Source organism: Tyto alba, unplaced genomic scaffold, assembly GCF_018691265.1.
Source record: "Tyto alba isolate M040663 unplaced genomic scaffold, T.alba_DEE_v4.0 Super-Scaffold_38, whole genome shotgun sequence".
NCBI lineage: Eukaryota > Metazoa > Chordata > Aves > Strigiformes > Tytonidae > Tyto > Tyto alba.
Genome location: NW_024881313.1, coordinates 22,014,748 through 22,032,833, shown reverse-complemented (window position 1 = coordinate 22,032,833; position 18,086 = coordinate 22,014,748). Strand labels below are relative to the sequence as shown.

At 34.7% G+C, this 18,086-nt stretch overlaps 1 protein-coding gene across 7 annotated transcripts in view; it reads right to left on the bottom strand.

Annotated features, from left to right (window-relative positions):
* ARMC3 (armadillo repeat containing 3) overlaps window positions 1–18,086 on the bottom strand; it is a 61,581-nt gene that overhangs the window by 23,614 nt on the left and 19,881 nt on the right. For 4 of the 7 annotated variants that reach the window (XM_042802197.1, XM_042802195.1, XM_042802201.1 and 1 more), the window contains 6 exons: window positions 17,144–17,212; window positions 16,638–16,813; window positions 15,119–15,313; window positions 14,123–14,306; window positions 8,748–8,900; window positions 8,537–8,642 (listed from right to left, as the gene is read on the bottom strand). In XM_042802197.1, coding sequence (XP_042658131.1) covers window positions 8,537–8,642; window positions 8,748–8,900; window positions 14,123–14,306; window positions 15,119–15,313; window positions 16,638–16,813; window positions 17,144–17,212 — 883 coding nt within the window. The remainder of the gene's footprint in view (window positions 1–8,536; window positions 8,643–8,747; window positions 8,901–14,122; window positions 14,307–15,118; window positions 15,314–16,637; window positions 16,814–17,143; window positions 17,213–18,086) is intronic. The other 3 variants (XM_042802199.1, XM_042802198.1, XM_032991737.2) reach the window with 1 other exon arrangement.

The following is an 18,086-nucleotide window of genomic DNA, read 5'->3' as shown; positions in this document are numbered from 1 at the left end:
AATAGGAAAGCTCAGACATTAGCAGAGTGTTGTGAAAACAAGCTCCAGTAAAAATTGGAGCAAATCTCTGTAGGTTTTTTAATTTTATTTTTAAGACTGTAAGTGCTCTAGGGCAGGAGCCACCTCTTTCTTGATATAACATCAAGCATAATAGCTCTGGTCCCTGACCAAGGCTCCTAGCCATGGCAAGAAAGATAACTATTTACTTAGTGCATAGGGAATGGTCCAGCTAGCTCTTCCTCCTGAAGAGAAGGTCTAGCCTAAATGAGAAAGCAACTATCAGTGTTCAAAGAGCTGACAGAAACCCCTGAGACTGCCCCTCCAAACCCCAGACCTAAGCACCCTCCCATGGGAGGGAGACAGAGGGGAAAAGCAGTGGTGCAGCTTCACACCACTGTTTACTCTGGACTGTGCTTAATTTACACTGGTGAGGGTGACACTTCATAAAAATGCTGAAGTATGTTTGGTTTTGCTTCTACCACAACTGAACATAAACTGGTTTATATTAAATTATATTTTTATTCACTTGTGTGTTGTTTACTTTCCCCCTTCTGCATGAGGATTGAACACAATTTCTGCTTAGAAAAAATTCAAATTTTTCCTCATCACAAAGGCCATTGGACTCCTTATGGACTTCATTTTCCAAATGTATCTACAACTGCATGTTTAATTTCTGTGCAAAATTACTGTGATTGTGTGGGAGATGCTTAGCTAGCCATTTATGCCTGTGCATATCTAATTTTCATACATAATTGCATGTAAATTATGCATAAGAATTATGCATCTAATTACACACACATTTCTTAAAATCAACTCTATCTGTGTTAAATCGCATGACTTCTTTCTCACACAAGGCATTTTTGATTCAGCTCTATTACATAATTTCTGACTGAGAAAGAATATAGCTAGAAGTTTGAAAAACCTCAAGAAATATCTTCTTTTTTTATCCCTTAGATGTGTTAATATTCGTCATTTGCCTTGCTATGACATCAGAATAATCACATCCAATAAATGTCTTTTGCATTTACCAAAAATTTCACTTTGCGATTTAATTATTTTCAAAAGCATTTGACTGTTGTATATAGTCACTCGTATTTTATTTAAAGGCTAATATTACTTCAGTTTTCTTCACTATACAAGGGAAATTAATGTCAGTATGTTTATTCTGGGTAAGGGAATCTAGCACAAGAGACTCTGATCCACAATTTGGGCTACAATAAAAATATTGATGATATCAATAAACAATATTAATTTTTCATTTCAGGAATTAAACTATTCCTATTTATTAATTACAAGTGTATTGTTAAAACATCAACAAACCCAAAACTCAATAAACCTCATGGTCTAGAAGCAATAAAACCTTAAACTATCTGGGTTAGCAGAAACTGTAATACCTGACTCTCACTTAGCGATACACAGAGATCTTCTGTCTGTCACTGAATTAATCTGACCAAGTGACATAGATCTTGACTCTAAAAGTGTAGTAAATCGAATTTAAAATATTACAGGGGCACTGGTAATGAACTATCTACTCGTGATATGTGAACCTTTCAATTATAATAGTATTTGCAACCATTACTAAGAATTTCTGACACTTCCACTATTATGAAAAAGGCTTGAAATTCAGCAATATAAACCCTTTTTTGCCCCTTAAAGATACCACGTCTCTTCAGCGAGGATAAGCTCATGAAAAAGACACTATCACCCTCTTTCTTTTTTCTGATCCAAGAAGTAGTGCACGCATAAATCAGTAACTCAGTAGAAATGTTGAGAGTCTGGCATCCACGTTTTTACAAAAGCAAAATAACAGGGAACATTCAGGAGTTGCCAGAGCTGCCTTCATGGAGGTGTAAGGGAAGAAAGAGAAAGCCAAAGCAGGGTCCTCACAACAACTGATCTGAACATAGGGAGGAGCTAATGTTTGGAAGCACCAGCTGAGGAAGGACAAAAAAGCTATGCCAAGTCAGTCCCTTTACAGGTAGTACTTGGACTATGAAACTTGACCCCATCTTTCACTTCTGGAGAAGTCTCTTCTGGAAAACTGTGAATTTACCTCAAATGGCAGCGATCTGTTTTGCCTCGCTAAAGGCTCAAGCTCTTGCCATGATTCAGAATGCAGAAACTTATGCTTTTAGTTTTCTCTCTTAAAATTAAATATCTAAGAAAGTACATTTATACTACCATGTTAAGATAAAATTACTGAGGTTGCAAGTCAAAAGTTTAAAGTTACTTGTGAAAGCTTATTTTTACCCTCTTGTGTGTATGACAGTCCAATTAGACAATGTGCCACAGTCAGCACACAGGTTAAATTCACAGCAGGACAGAATTAAGTTTGCATGATCAGCCATAAACCTGCAATTCCCTTATACACACTTAAAATAAGTGTATATACTTCACACTAAAGGAAGTTAAAACATATAATTAAATAATATGCATTTAATTTAGAAATATGCTACAAAGAAAATGTGCATGTAAAAGCACCAATATCCTTGTCTGAAATTTACTCAAATGTAAAATAACCCTTGCCATTTTTAATTCATAAAAAGTATGATTGATCTCAGCGCACATTACTGACTGTAAATGTAGGGATACACACTCAAGAGAAATCATTATACTCATACCACTATATAAAACAGTTTTCTCTCCCAGGCTTAGGTGTCTCCATTCAGGAAGAAAAAGGTTTCACCTGATCCCACAGAAATCTACCGTGGGAAGTTACGAGTGACAACACACGTGCTCTGAGTGAAATTCCAGCCTTCCACAGCTAAGATGAATAGTAATCATACTGCAACGCTTTGAAGGTAGGAGACTACAGACAGCCCAAAACATTTTGCTAAATCTGTAAGGGGTAGAACTTCTATTTAGTTACCATTATGCCAATTTAGAAGTGTTCTGGTTTCTGTCCGAAACTACTTTGGATATACTTAGGTCCTCATGCACTTCAGGATGCTGTGACATGAGACTTGTGTTAGACAGAGATGAATGCTCTGTATTGGTCTCTGTCTTCAATATAACCTCTGACAGGCAACAGAGTTTAGAAAGAAACAAACAAGAAAATGAATAACATTTTTTTTGTGAAAGAAGAGCTATACTGGGAACAAAATGCAGCTACAGTGTCTGAGTCTACAGAGGGACTTTTCCATATAGCCACACCTTCACAAATCTAAGAGAGAAAACCCAACAGCTGGCTGAGTGAAACATTTTGCACCTGCCAGCAGGGCATGATTTAGGGCACTGTCCATGGGTCATCTGATGTGATGTTAAAGTCATAGTGGGAATCCATTTCTGAATGACATCCCAGCATTGGGCCTTGATTCAGCTTTTCTGCCAAGGGAGAAAATTACCATAAAACATTTTGCAGTTTTCAAGGGAAGCCAGTATGTAACTGGTAAGGAAAAAACTTGTGAGGTCTTAGGTAATGACCATGTTGTCTTTTTCTTCAGAAAGTACCAATCACACTATGGATATACAGTAAGACAAAGTCAAAACAGGAATCTGTTCATGGCACGAGTTAACCGTATTTGTATAGAGGGCTCAGCAGGATGGGGTGCTAATGTAAAAAATAACAACACAAACCACAAAACCCAACAAAATCCCTTTACCTCGCAGCACAGTAGCACAAAAATAGAGTTCTGTCACTAGGGGTCAGTATTAAAACATACTACCTTTACACAATACAGCGAGTGGCATTCTATTGTTGATTCCCTCCTTCAGAAACACAAACTTACATTATGAAGAACTGCTAAACCATAAAAACCACAAAACCTATACAATGGCTTATTACCTATTTCTGTTCTTAAATGTAGCTCTCGTACTAGAATTTTTGTTCCTGTTCTCATAAATTAACACATATATTCACGCAAATGTATTATCTTACATGATACCAACGCTTCAATATTGATCCATTTATGTGAATTAAGTTCCATCTACAGTCTTGAAAGAGGAAAAGTTATGATAAGTTTTCCATTTTCTATTAGGGAAGATTACTACCTAGTGATATTACTACCTAATGGTAATAAACATTACTTCCTAATGATAATAACAAAACTTGAAATGTAAGAAAACTGAACATTCTTTATATTTATTCCTTGACATCCATATGTATCTTAAAATGATAAAAATATGTTGTGGAGACTGAAAATCTCTATTTAAGAAGGTGAGAGATTCTCACTACAGGTGAGAATTATCCACTTGGAATAGACTGAGAATGTATTTTGGATCATTAGATCAGTATATGGACTTCAGTCTGGAATAGATGCAATACCCACTGAAGTCAAGGGAACAACTCATTTTCTCCTCACTAGGCACTGCCCATAACCAATCAGTTCCCAGCCTATCTTCCTATCCCTAACCTACTTCCAAATCTTGGAAATCTCGATACATTTGAGAAAGCATACACTCAAATGCTGTGATAATACCTGTAACTGCCTATATGGACATAATTTTGCTAATGTAAATAGGTCCACTAGTTCCTGTGAAGAATTAAAGAATTAGAAAATTAAATAATATCAAACTTGATGACTTTGCAATTTTCAGGATGATACTTTACTATCTTGAATCCAGATATAATTCTTAGAAATATGTAACATGACACTAATTATAAACCCAGGTGAAATATTCTGCCAGATCATAAGTCTGTCATGTACCACAATTTCCTGCAGCCCTTAGTACAGCTGAACAAAAACCATCCCTTTCATTCTTCCCCCAGTCCAAACTCTAACTCAATGCTATAAATTTTGCACTTAAAATAAACAATTTAGGACAAATATTATTGAGGCTGTTAATTAGTTTTCATGTCCAGTACAAAAGTCTAAATTTCAGAGCATATGTTTTTCTTTAGTGGTAACTCCATTAGGTGCCCAGAATTCAGACATTGCCAGATTTATGAAGACAGCTATTAGAAATGGCATTTGTGCTACAACAATACTGCAGAAAAAAGCTGGTCAAATTAATGTTGGCCTAACTGGTACACTTGAGATCTTATTTCTATGTGTTATTTCTAACTAATCATATTTATATTTAACATTATTGGCTTATCCTAAATACATGAACAGTGAAAATAACTGATTATACTTTAAATGGGAAAAAATAGGCAGAGGCTGAAGTAAAACATTTGTTCTGTAGCTAGTTGTATAGCACAGAATAATTTATTTTTCTGTCCAATAGATGGCACTGATGTTTCTTTGTGTGTAATTTTTCAGTTTGTGCATAATGTACATTATTGAAATGACTGTGCCTACATTTCCCAATGCTTGGACACATCAAAAATAGACAGATTTCATAGATCCTTTAAAATGGCATTCTGCTGTCCAAATAACTGTATACAGTTTTCAATAAAGCAAGTTAGTGTTCTGGATTAAAAAATGCGAAGCGGATGCAAATACCCAGCTGAACATAATTATTTTCTTCCCTGAAGCAGACCACAGAAACAAATTCTGACACATATATCAAGGATGGCTTCGGAGCTATACACATAGTAACATAACAAAACAATTTCTTTATCACATGTTAGAATAAGTACATGGGATTTTAAACTGCAGTATAGTATGCAATTTTATTTTTATTTAGCCTAGTTATGAACAAGTTTACAAAGAATTTATCACCAATATACAGCAGCATTAAAATTCTGTCATTATTTTATGATAAGATTCTGATAAAAGCATCATCTGAGAGTGTCAGTGTGTAAACTAATGAGGCATTTGACCACCGTCCTTTTTTCTTTGTGCTACTGAAGCATGACGCTTCAGCTCTGCAGCAAAAACTTCAATGCTGAAATAATTTAGGAGTTATTAATAGTATTTTTTATGTGTTCTGGTAAAGATTGTATTGAAAATCCACGTTTTCCAGTAAACTTGAAAACTCAAACTGTTTGTACGGGACTCATGTTCTCTTCCACACTAGATCTTTGGTTAAAATACTACGGAGGCCAGAGTCATTCATTAATTTATTTATTTTTGCCAAACTGTGGTTGCTTGGGGACTTGTGTGAAATGACAAGCTGGTCTCTGTCCCGTTCATCGTGAACAGGTGTTCTAATTACAAAACCTCCACCATATTTGACACCTTTATTAGCTGTCTCAGTTGAGAAACAAAGGATTGATCGGGTAGGGGTATAGAACTAGCCTTTCATTGCTGTGGGGAAGCACCTAAAGGTCAAGGTTAATATACATTAGTGAGGAGTAGTATTGCCCATTGCCTATGCTGTTCTTGTGTTATTAATCAATGAAAGACTTTATCCTTATGAGCTAGCTGTTGTGGGAGCCTTAATTACACAATTTGTTTTAACCTGTATTTTCTCCTATATTATATGAAAAGCAGACAACATTTCTTGACCAAATATACCTAACAACAACAACAAATCTCCAACAAAAATAGCAGTGCCTTGTACTCTGTTAACATTCAGTAATATATACTGTACCAAATTAAAGGGCAAGGTACACATCCTTCAATCAATATAATACATGCAAAAGTGCTCATGAAATGAAATATGGCAGAACACATGTATATATAGTGCTCAATGAGATTGAATGTTTGGCTGGACGGTAAAAAGTGAAAACATTTATAGTAAATAGTCTTCCCCTTTATTGTAGTCATTTTGTTCTTGCCACATAAGGTCTACCTGCTACTACTAGTTTTATGATTTAATATTCTTGAAGGGTTTATAACAAGAATCTAATATATAACCAATAAAAGGGCACTAGTCTCATTAGTCTCATTTGGGACCAGAATATTGTCAACATAATTACACAGCAAAGTCACATTTTTATAAAAGTATATCAGGATCTTCATTATATATACACTTATTTTCAGTGGTTTACAAGACACACACACAAAATATTCCAGAATGAAATATGATTATGGTAACTCAATCTGGAATGCATTTTCTCCAAACAATTTTTTTCCTATTATGTGAATGTAAAATAAATATGGGCCAGATACTCAGTCAGTGAGCTGGAACTATACCAATTTGTATCAGCTGAGGGTTCAACTCTATATATTCATTTATAGATCCTAGACAAACTTGGACCCTTCTATGACTTATTAATGGTTTTGATTTAGAAATGAAGCTTTGAAGTAATTATATAGTCACATGGCATTCATCCAATATACATATTTAATGTAAATTATTGCTTCCTGTTTTTCACAGAAGACCTGTGATTAGATTATCTGGTGCTTCCATATTGTACTTGGAGCTGGATTGCAGAGAGAAGTATATGTAAGCCACCTTTACAATTTCCTGACTCTGCCCAGCAAGAAACAAATACAGACTCCATTATAATGCAGAGGAACAGACACAGCTATTTCCCTGCCTGTGGTCTCAGAGAATTGTTCTAGCAGTTGAGCTAAACAATGTCCTGACTATCTCCTTGGCAAAAGAAACTGAATGAGTTGGCATAAGCTGCTATACCAACGCAAAACTCTCCAGAGATTCCCTTTTCACAATGTGAAACCTCAAAGGGCTGCGCTATGAAAAACAGCTGTAGCAGAGCTGAAAGTTTGACCCCTAGACTCCAGTACTGTGCTCTTTTTATGTGTGTATGACTCCCACTGACACCAACTGAAGAGTCATGCACATGAGGAGAGCAGAATATCAGACAAAAAAATCTACTATGTGAATCTGAGAACAGAGTATTATTCTCTTGTGTCAAATTATGGCTCCATCTGGTAACATTAAGTGAATACTGGTGACTGTTAGAGCTGAATCAATAAATTGAAACAAATAATTTATTTGGTGAGTTATTTTACTTTTTCACTTCAAAGAATGCCTGTGAATGGATTACAACTTCCTTAAGTATATTCCAGGAAACTTTTAAAGAATTTTATTTTATGGTTTGTTAGTTACATGTGATTGCTCATATACGTCAGACTGCTCTGTTTCTTTTCCCTGAACAGAACTTTTAATAGAGTTGGGATAACAGAACTCTGCAACTGACAGTAGAATTTAGTTGATACAATTATTCTGGAACTTACAGTTAGATAACCATCCTTTCTTAGTTATTTTGGATACTGAAGTTACACTCCTTTTAGAGAATGCACTCTGAACATTCTCTATTACTTGGGAAACAAAAAAAGAAAGATAAAGACAATTACAAGATTTAGAATATCTGAGTGCTATCTCCTTCAACAACTGGGTTTAAATCAGTCAAAAAAGTTGCATGAACCATCAAATTTTAAAGCATACCTTAATGATTTTGAATTTTCAGAAAGTTTCCCACATTGAATGTCTTAGATTATGAGGCATATTTGCCTAATATATTCTCTTCAAAACTTGATTTATATCTCTCCTTTCATTACATCTGCTTCATACCTTTCCTTGGTAAAGCAAACATTAGTAGAGATAGCATAACTCTTGTAACACTGATGAGAACCAACCTACACCAGATGACTCACGATCACCAAAAAGTGCCTTACCGTCAAAATCAAACAGACCTGCCTTGTAGGATAAGGACAAAATAAGGCATTCTTTAAAAATCAAAATATTATAATTTGTGTTCTGATTAGTGTTTTGGATAATAATTTAATCATTGCAGACTCACCTTGCATTACTAGGACTGGCTGCTGTCAAATTAGCTAATGCTGTCACTGCAGCTTCTTTTACCTCTTCACTGTCACTGCTTAGCAACTGTACTAGCTGGGGAATCCCTTTGAAAGAAATAATTGTACACATGAACCTTTAAATAAACCATGGCAATCTGCAAAATAGTAATATACACAGTTTCTCAGTTCATCCCTTCCCACCTTGCTTACCCTGGAGTCCAAATGCACGTTTGCTAGCTAAATTCTCACACATGGCAGAAATTGCTTGGGAAGCAGCAACTTTAACTCCGTCATTATCAATTTCCAAAAGGTTTATGAGACACTTCTCAGCCTCTTCCTCATTTAAGATTTTTCTGTTTTCAGCTTTAAATGAAGAAGAATAATAGCATTAATCTGCATTCATTTTCCAAATCAGTGAAAGGACATGAATTTTATTTTATATAGCTGTTTCCAACATAACATTTGCTTTTGATACCATGGAAATGGAAATATTTTGGTAACAAAGGCACCAGCAATTAAGAAGTGTGCACAAAGGACCTGATCCAAAACCTATTAGAAACTTCAGTGAACTCTGAATCAAGCCCAAAAGATGACTATTAAATACAGCTTTAAACATACATAGCCCAACAGAATGCAGTTTGTTCTCCATGAGACTTAAAACCACAGAATGCATACAGGCTTCATGAAAACAGCTTTTCCAATTAAACAGATCATAATTATGCAGGATCATGCTTAACTTTGGTTTATCCTAACAAAGTCGAAATGCATCCAGTTGAAGAGCGTACACGTAAATGTACAACTGAACTTGGTACAGAACCAGATAACATACTACAATAGCCAAAGAAAGGCAAGGGGTGCTAAAAATTGTATTTTAAGTTCTGCACAGCTTGCAGTTCTCCATTAATGCACACTTTGCAGAGAATTTCAATTTTGTATTTTAGCCTGGTGACACAGTGTTCACTGCTATGATCATCAGCAGCTAAAGAACATAGATGTTCCCTTCCTCTGTACAAGTAACAACACAGAGCGTCTACAAACTATCTACAGACACCTGACTATACTAATAAACTCACACATCCCAAAATGGATGAGATCGGAAGTGCAGGTGTTAGAAATAGCCCTGACTGAAACATTCTCAGCCAAAAAGGCACTGGACAGCATAGAAGCTTTACAAGAGGGTCAATAAACATTTAACCACGTGCATAATTTAAAACAGATTAATTACGAGCTTGAAGTTATATCTACATGGTAAAATTTTCAAATATATCAAAGAAATTCAGGAACTGAGAAGTCAGCAGGACTTTGACCCATTCGGAAATTTTACCAGTGCTTACTAATGCTTTAAGGGATCATTCCTTTATTTGGACTATTGTCTTATGAATACAAAGTTTAAAACTGAAAGAAAAATACTGCAGGTATTCTTTTAAATAAAACTGAATCTATAGTGAATAAAAGTAAACAAACAGAAGTCCCCAAAGCCAATGAAAAGAAAGTTTGAAAAATCTAGCTAGAGTAGAAATGACCCAATGCACATACACGAGACAGCCATTTTCTCCTCTCTAGCTCAATTTTAAGTATTTTTAGAACCATCAGAGATATGCAGTTGAATTTTCAAAGCAAAAGATGCAATAAATAAAACAGAGAGGATTTTAAGCATCAGCAGAACCTTGGCCACAACATCGATGTACATCAGCCAGCTCTCAAGAGAAGGCCTTAATTGGGATTACAGACCGTTTTGACAAGTTATCAAGTATGCCACTGGCCTGTTGCTTGCCAAAGTAGTCCATAATCCCTATAATGATCTCGAGAGGTTCTTCATGCCTCAGTAGTTTTGTTCTTGTACAGCACGTTACTTGTTATACAGATTTTCTTAAAAATGATTCTTGCTTTTAAAGGCAGTTATGATAATGTGTGTTTCATTTTAAAGATAATTTATGCCAATGTGAAATAATATGAATAACTCATTTGAATGAGTGAAAATAGTGATTTTAAATATTTTAAACAGGATAAAGTATTTTTCAATAATGTGGAAAAACAGATTTTGGATTTGAATTTAAGGTAAAGAGTATGTACTTATATTTAGTTATCTGGACAGATGAAAATCATTTATATTTTAAGATCCAGGTGCCAATTCTATTTAAGGGATTAATATCTTCTGATGATCCTCTCTGTTTGTATGAGTTGTTTCCTTTGTTTCCTTTACTATAGAAAAGAAAGAACGTACAACTGAAAAGCATCCTTTGTACTTAAGCACTTCTCATGTCAGTGCCAACAGCATATTTACAGTGATGAATTTCTTGACCCTTAAATAGTTTGAATACACTGATTTAACATGAATTAGAACACTCAGGCACACCCAACTAAAAGAGTCTGGAGTACTAGCACTTCTGTCCAGTTTTTCATGCACTGACTCCATCATGAGCCAACCTTTGTTTTACAATTTATTTTCCTATTTCCCCTTCTTACTCCAGAATCATGCATGATCAGAGTTCTACGGATTACCTATTCGGCTCACTGTCATCATCTTATGGAATTATTTATACCAATTTCAAATGAAAAATGTTAATATTAAATAATATCATGACCTCTCACTGATCTTGGGTTGAGATAACCCAGATAAATAAAAACCTGTATTATGAAAAAGCTTATGTTAATCATGCTACAGAGCATGTTTAGTATGCTTCCTTTTGAAAGGATTTGCATTGAGATACATGTAAAGAACAGGGAGAGCTTCAAACCAGAAGTTTGGCAGAGGGAGGCCAAACTTGAGCAAGCATGATCATCACTTTCTCCATACACACTCTGTAGAATTTTGTTGTCGCTGGCATGTTTAGCATTGCCAGGAGAAAGTCAGGCCCTCCTTAATCAACAGTCCAGATAATCCACTCAGAGATATTCAATAATTTATAGCATTAAATTATATTTTTCATTCTGAAGTGACTGCTTTATTTGCTGGGCACGGTGGGAATCACAGTAAAATTCACCACTGTAATTCTGAGCATACAAAATAAAACCATTGATAAATTAATATATTAAATTCAAAATTACGTTACAGAAGAAAACAAATTTTCAGGGGCAAAGAGATAATGATTATGTATAGAAATATGATCAGTTTTAATTCACTTAAACAGAACAACATCCTAAAGATGCTATTTAAAATTGAGTATAGTGTTTGTACCATATAATTTATACTGATATTGAGACTAGGTCTTAAGGGAGACCTCCATCTTATAACAACAACAACAAAAAGGTACAGCAGTTCCTTTCCAAAGGGCAGAAAGGGATATAAACCAAACCCGTTTGCTTTGATTACATCTATCAGGAAAAAAACAAAACTAAAGTCCAACTGTCAACAACAATAATTTCAAACCAGACGCTGCTGTATACTCAGCTGCCATGATTATAAAAATAGATAGATGCATATTCTGTCATAGTAGAAGTAAGTTCTTCATTTCAGTGAAAAGCAGCATTTTTTTTCTCAAGCATGTGGGAAATTTTGGTAAACTGCAACCACGATCATCAAACCTGAAGAATATGGGCTACTGTATGGCTACTGCAAATTTAATGAAAAAGTCATAAAAAAACTTAGAGATGGATTGGATTGGATTGGATTTACATCAAGGCAAGTATTGGTATAGTATACATTAGCGCTGCAGTTTGGATAGGCTGTTTAGTATATTTACAGCCAGAATCCAAACAAACAAGAACTGCAATATTTCTGTTTTCTTTTTGCACTCGGACTATTTCTTATAATGGCCCCAGTGCTGCTTTTCTTTCTACTGGAAGGCTGACTTTAGACCGGTAGCTCTTTGTATCTGAAATAAATTCAATACTTCTGGGGGGCCATGTTGAGCTGCAGGTTTATTGGGCTGTGTTCTCCATGGAACCAGTACAACATGTTGCCCTTTGTCTAACTGGTTGTCACCCAAATTCTACAGCTTGAAAGCAAATATTTAAAATCTTCTTTTGATCTATTTTCCCAGCTTGCCGCATTTATACCGTCATAGGCTGAAGAAGAGAGCAAACCTTTATAATGAAACCACATTTGTAAAGAAGTATGACAAGGAGATGCATCTTCACTGATGCTAACGTCCCATGATATAAGATCATAGGCAGTACTGTAATATATTATGTGTAGTTCTTGCCACCATGCTTTAAAAATGTTGCATTCAGACATGCCTCTACTAACAGCTGCTAAAATATTAGGCCACAAAAACTGAAAAAGGTGTGAAAGAGGAAAAGAAGGCTATGCATATTTGAAAATAAATATGGAAAAGGAGTAAAATGCAGTAGAAAGTAGTAGGAGCAAATATAAATCTGCTTAGCATACTACTTACAAGCCTGTCACAGGAGTATAAAAATGATACTGACACTCCTAAGTTGTACAGTAAAATAACAATACAGAAAAATACGCAAAGAAAGGTCCCTTCCTATCTTTGATACCTAAACATTAATGAAAATAATTTTCACTGACTTGCAAAGCTTTCGACAGATAATGATAAAAGCATACAGAAAGCCACAGAATACTAGGAAAGGTAGATTCCACTCTCTTCATGTATCATTTGCAATCCAAATAATTACAAATATTCAGGATGTCAAACTAAGGAAGGTGAGAAAAGAACCAGAAAGATAGTATGGGGAGAGAAGAAAGGAGTTCTTAATCACTGTAGAAAAGAGAGATTATTTTAGCCATGTATTAAATTCAATAACATATTTGTAAAATACACATAAATTAATGCCATGATTCAACCACGAGATGATAGAAATATAAATGAAATATTTAAGCTCTACTGTAATAGTTACGGTCAGCAAAATCCCTTGACAGAATTAAAATCTTCTATAGACAGAAACGTGTTATTTCTTACATTGCATCTTGTTACATAGCAGTACTAGGCATACCTTGCAACTCAGAAGCCCATGTATGGAAGGAATTTCAAATGCAGATTTATTTAAAGAGCATCCTTGTGGGCAAAAATGATGAGCATGTTCTGCCTAATTCAGAATTCCTTGGTGAATTAAAGAAAAGTGTATAAAGAAAAAAACTATAGGATGAATAATTATAAAAAGATGACAAAGAAACTATTTAACTCCACTGGGAATATTAATCTGCAAGCCATTTGAAAGGCTTTTTTTCATGTCCCTGTTAAAGGAATTTGTATTTGAAATTGCCTGACATTTAGACGACCAGTTGTATGCAAAAGGAAGTAAGCTTGCGATTAAGTCTTAACTGATAGCGATGAGAAATAGTGCCAGCAAACGTGGCTTAAAACGGCAGTTACTTGGTGTCACTAAACAAACAATAAAGATCATATTTTCAGAATTCCATTTTCCTTTTTGAGGATAGAATTTTGCAGGAATATGTTACATTTAAAAATAAATTGAGGCAAAATCTTAACATTTTCATATATATATAGCCTAGCATCCAATTGCTGCTCTGATCGACAAGATCCATCACAGCAATTTGTTCTTGTCAGTGTTTTCCTCAGCACAAGTACTATCCTCAACCAGATAAGATGGCCTCATTCTGGATGAAAATTTACTTCATAAACAAATTCATGTCCATGGATTTTTAAAAATTCACATACAGTCATAAGCTGCTCTGGTAATAGCCTTTGCTGCATCCTTCTGAATATCAGGAACAGTAGAGACTCCTACAAATGAAAGTAGCTTTTTAAGGCCTCCTGTCTGCTGAATCAGTTGCAGAGTATGCACATCTTCAAGACAATTTCCCAACACAGCAAGAGCTTCCACATGTAGATCGCTGAATTCCTAATAAGGAAAAAATCCCAAAGAAAGGACCTTCAAATCAGGATTAAAACATCTTTGGCTTTTAACTTTGTAGGATAATTGTAATAACTTTCTTTTGGAGTTTATTCATACAGCAGAGTACATCTTTTTATACTCATATATTTGTATAATTTCTTTGATGTGCTTTAGGATGCAAGACAATTTATCAAAAACAGTAAAAACCCCAAAAGTTTCTAATTTACATGGAAGTGGGTTAGACAGGTATTCAGAAAGGACCTGTCATCTTAAAATTTCAAAAACTTCACAAATTTCTCTATGCATTATATTTCCCATGGTGACATCTGAACTCAAGAAGCACTAAAATGATAATAACAACATAAAAATAAAATTTCTAAGGTAAGAAATTATATTTAAGGCCATTGATATCAAAGTAAATTCAGAAAAAAAAAAATCAGTATTTGAACTAGGAACCAGCACCAGAGTTCAGCATATAATCAAAAATTTTGAGAAAACATTGTATAAAAAGCTACATTTGAGAAAACTGTATAAAAAGCAAAGGTGAGTTTTTTTGATATTTACAACAGTCTGAGAAATGGACAGTAAATGCAAAATAATATTAATAACAGCAATAAAACAAACATTTTGGTGAATCCCTTTGCTCCCTTTCTTATTAAACTAGGTATCCTAATTTATCCTATTTCCATCATAGTTAGCTCCAAGTAAGGAGCTCTTTCTTCTTTTATTACTCTTCCATAACATGTATAATATTTTTAATTAGTCATACAAACATTAGCAAGCAAGAACAAAAAACTTTTAAGGCAAGAAAACTGTACATTGGTTTCCAGTATCTTCAGAAGACAATCTAATCCTTTGCTTTCTCCCAGTATTATCCTGGTTTCTCTGTCTTTGCTAATTACTTCTAAGGTTTTAAGGGCTAATAACTGAATAACTGGGTATTCAGATTTCAGTAGTTCCAGCAAGGGTGGAATTACATTCAGTGCACGAATCGCAGCACGGCTTTGAAAATCCTGCAGTAAAATATTCAACAAAGAATGTTAGTGATAGAGAATATAACAGTACATCAATACCTGACCTCACAGAAAGAACACCAAAAATATGATTTCAAACATACAAAACTGAGTCAATATTCCATAACTCCCAGTTTCGAAGATTTCTTTCTTTTCATCCAAGAATCAAACTGAAAATAATCAAGCCCCACTAACCTTAAATTCCAATTTTTTGCATGACTGAAGTACACACTATGGAATCTAGTCCTATCTATGGAAGCCTATTTACTCTTGTTTTTGCCATGGCTGTCTCAACATACATGTTTCTTTGAGAAAGTTTTTTAAATTTAGTTTCACCATTTTTATTTACCTCAGTGGAGGGAAAATAGTTTTTGCACTCTACTGTGGTCGCCTGGTTATATCGTCTTTTGTTTTAGTAATTATGTGACAATTTAAAATTTCAACTTTAAACAGTTTATATGCAGCTTAATAAAAAGACAGTAGTAGATTGTATTAAAATATAAAAAATAAATAAAATACAATTTGCTTTTAAATAGCTTATTGCACATGTGCAGCATGCAATTATCCTTATCAATATAAGCAAGCACCAGGTGCAGTTATCCAGATATACCCTGCAACAAAGACAGCGAGATAGTAAAAAAAGAGAAAGAGTAAAATGTGATTCTGAATAGACATGCTCTGATGCCCCAAAAGAGATAGAGTTATAAACTGAATTCATTATTGAATTGATTCGCTTAAGCCATGGAAGAGAACTGCCATACAAATGCACCATTCTTTTGCTAAGCAGCATATGGATGACATTAGTGCTGAGTGTAAAAGTAGCCAATAACAAATCTATTCCTCCCAGCATGGAAAGTAGCTGTTGACAGCATTCACCTATCGTTAAAAAGATGTTCAAAATTGGGACTAAGGACTTGCTGGCCAAAATAAGGCACAATGCAATTGCTAGTTCTTTAATTTACAGGATTAGTCCAACCTTTTGGATAGACAGGTTATAACTCTCATTACAGAGATTAATATTTTCCAACTAAGAAAACAAATTCATATTTAATTAAAAATATCTGAATCTGATTCTGATCTCACTTACATTGCTGTATAGAATGGGTAATTGCATTAAATTCAACAGAATTAGAGTCAAATCAGCTATATTCATAACTAATGTAACACTCAAGGTCTTGGGTGTAACGTTTTCAAATACACTGATGAACACTGAGGAGTAAAGGAACCAAATATTTTAAAATAATTAACCTCACAGAGGATGGCAGGGGTGGGGTAGGGGAAGTACTCATCTGCCTCTGTAATTTAAAACAACAACAAACTTTACCTGTACCAGGAGGTAGATACATTCAACTGAATTCTTCTTAACATCAGGATCAGGGCTACCTAGTAATCTGATAAGTGGTTCTAATCCACCTTGCTCAAATATTTGTACTTTAGTAGTATATTCAACAGCCATATGTGCTAGACAGAGAGTAGCAAATTCATGGATCACTACATCTTCTATGGGGAAAAAAAAGAAATATTTTGATCAAGTTTTATTCAGCCCAGTATATGATCACTAATCCAGTGGTTCAGAATATTATTTGAAGTCAATAAACAATAGCTGTTAATCATACCTGACATCTCCATAAACATGTTGCTCCATCTGTACAACATAAAACACTATTCAGTGAGTAACAGAGATAGTTCTATAAAAGCAATCACCTATTTAACATGTAGTATGACAAATCATAAATTACTAGGAAGATTTTAATAAGTTGTCGAATCAAATGGCAACCACAAATTATTTCTGAGTGTACTTTTGCACAAGGAATGAATACTGCAAACTACCTTCTGGCTCCAGCTGTGATATAAGTGAATTTGTGACATCTAGTTCCCTCAGTAACTTCTTGACATCATCTACAATGAAATAAATACAAATATGAAGTCTTTCATTTGGCAATCTTGGCTGAGTAAAGAAACAGATTCTGCTCCAAGGGAAATGTATTCATGGTTACCCCCCGAGTGACAAAAAGGTCTGACTGGGCATGACACACAAGTGAAGTTATACCAAGATCATAATGTACTCAGAAAACAGAGAGGAGATTTTCAAGTACCAGACAACATTCTTTGACATTTGATATATATGAAGTTCCTCAATACATTGAAACTTCATTCAAAATACCTGCATCTATCAGGTTCTGATTAAATATTGCGCAGTTTTAGTTGTCAAAGAAGTCACACCCCAATAGTTAAAATTATTTGTGGTTAAAATTATCAAACTAAAAGCAATCCTTCCGTTATTTAATTTTCAAGCCATCACTTTCTAATTTTATGCTAACACAGCCCACACTGCAAACTGAAAACATGAATAATATAGGTCTTACTAAAATCACAGTAAAGACTTTTAGAACACATTTCTATTGTTGTCAATGGCAAACTAGCAAACCCACAACCACTGGATAGAATAACCAAAAAACATTCTTTGGGACAGATTTCATATGATCTTACAGGGCCGTGTTGTTACTATCAACACATTACAGTGTTGAAACATAAGAAAAGGGGCATAGGCTAAATTTACTTTTAAAGAAAAAAACAATTTAGATGTGAATATGAATGGAAGATCTTCAGTCATTCAAACCCACGTTTGTGCAGCAGCTTTGGAAGCCAAGGTCTGAAGGGAGTAAGTATATGCTAGTGTTGAGCTGAAAGTAAGGTAAAGAGCGTAAGGTCCAGTGCAGCATGAAACACAGGCAGCAGTTGATGAAAAGACTTAAACAGTGGTTAGGATACC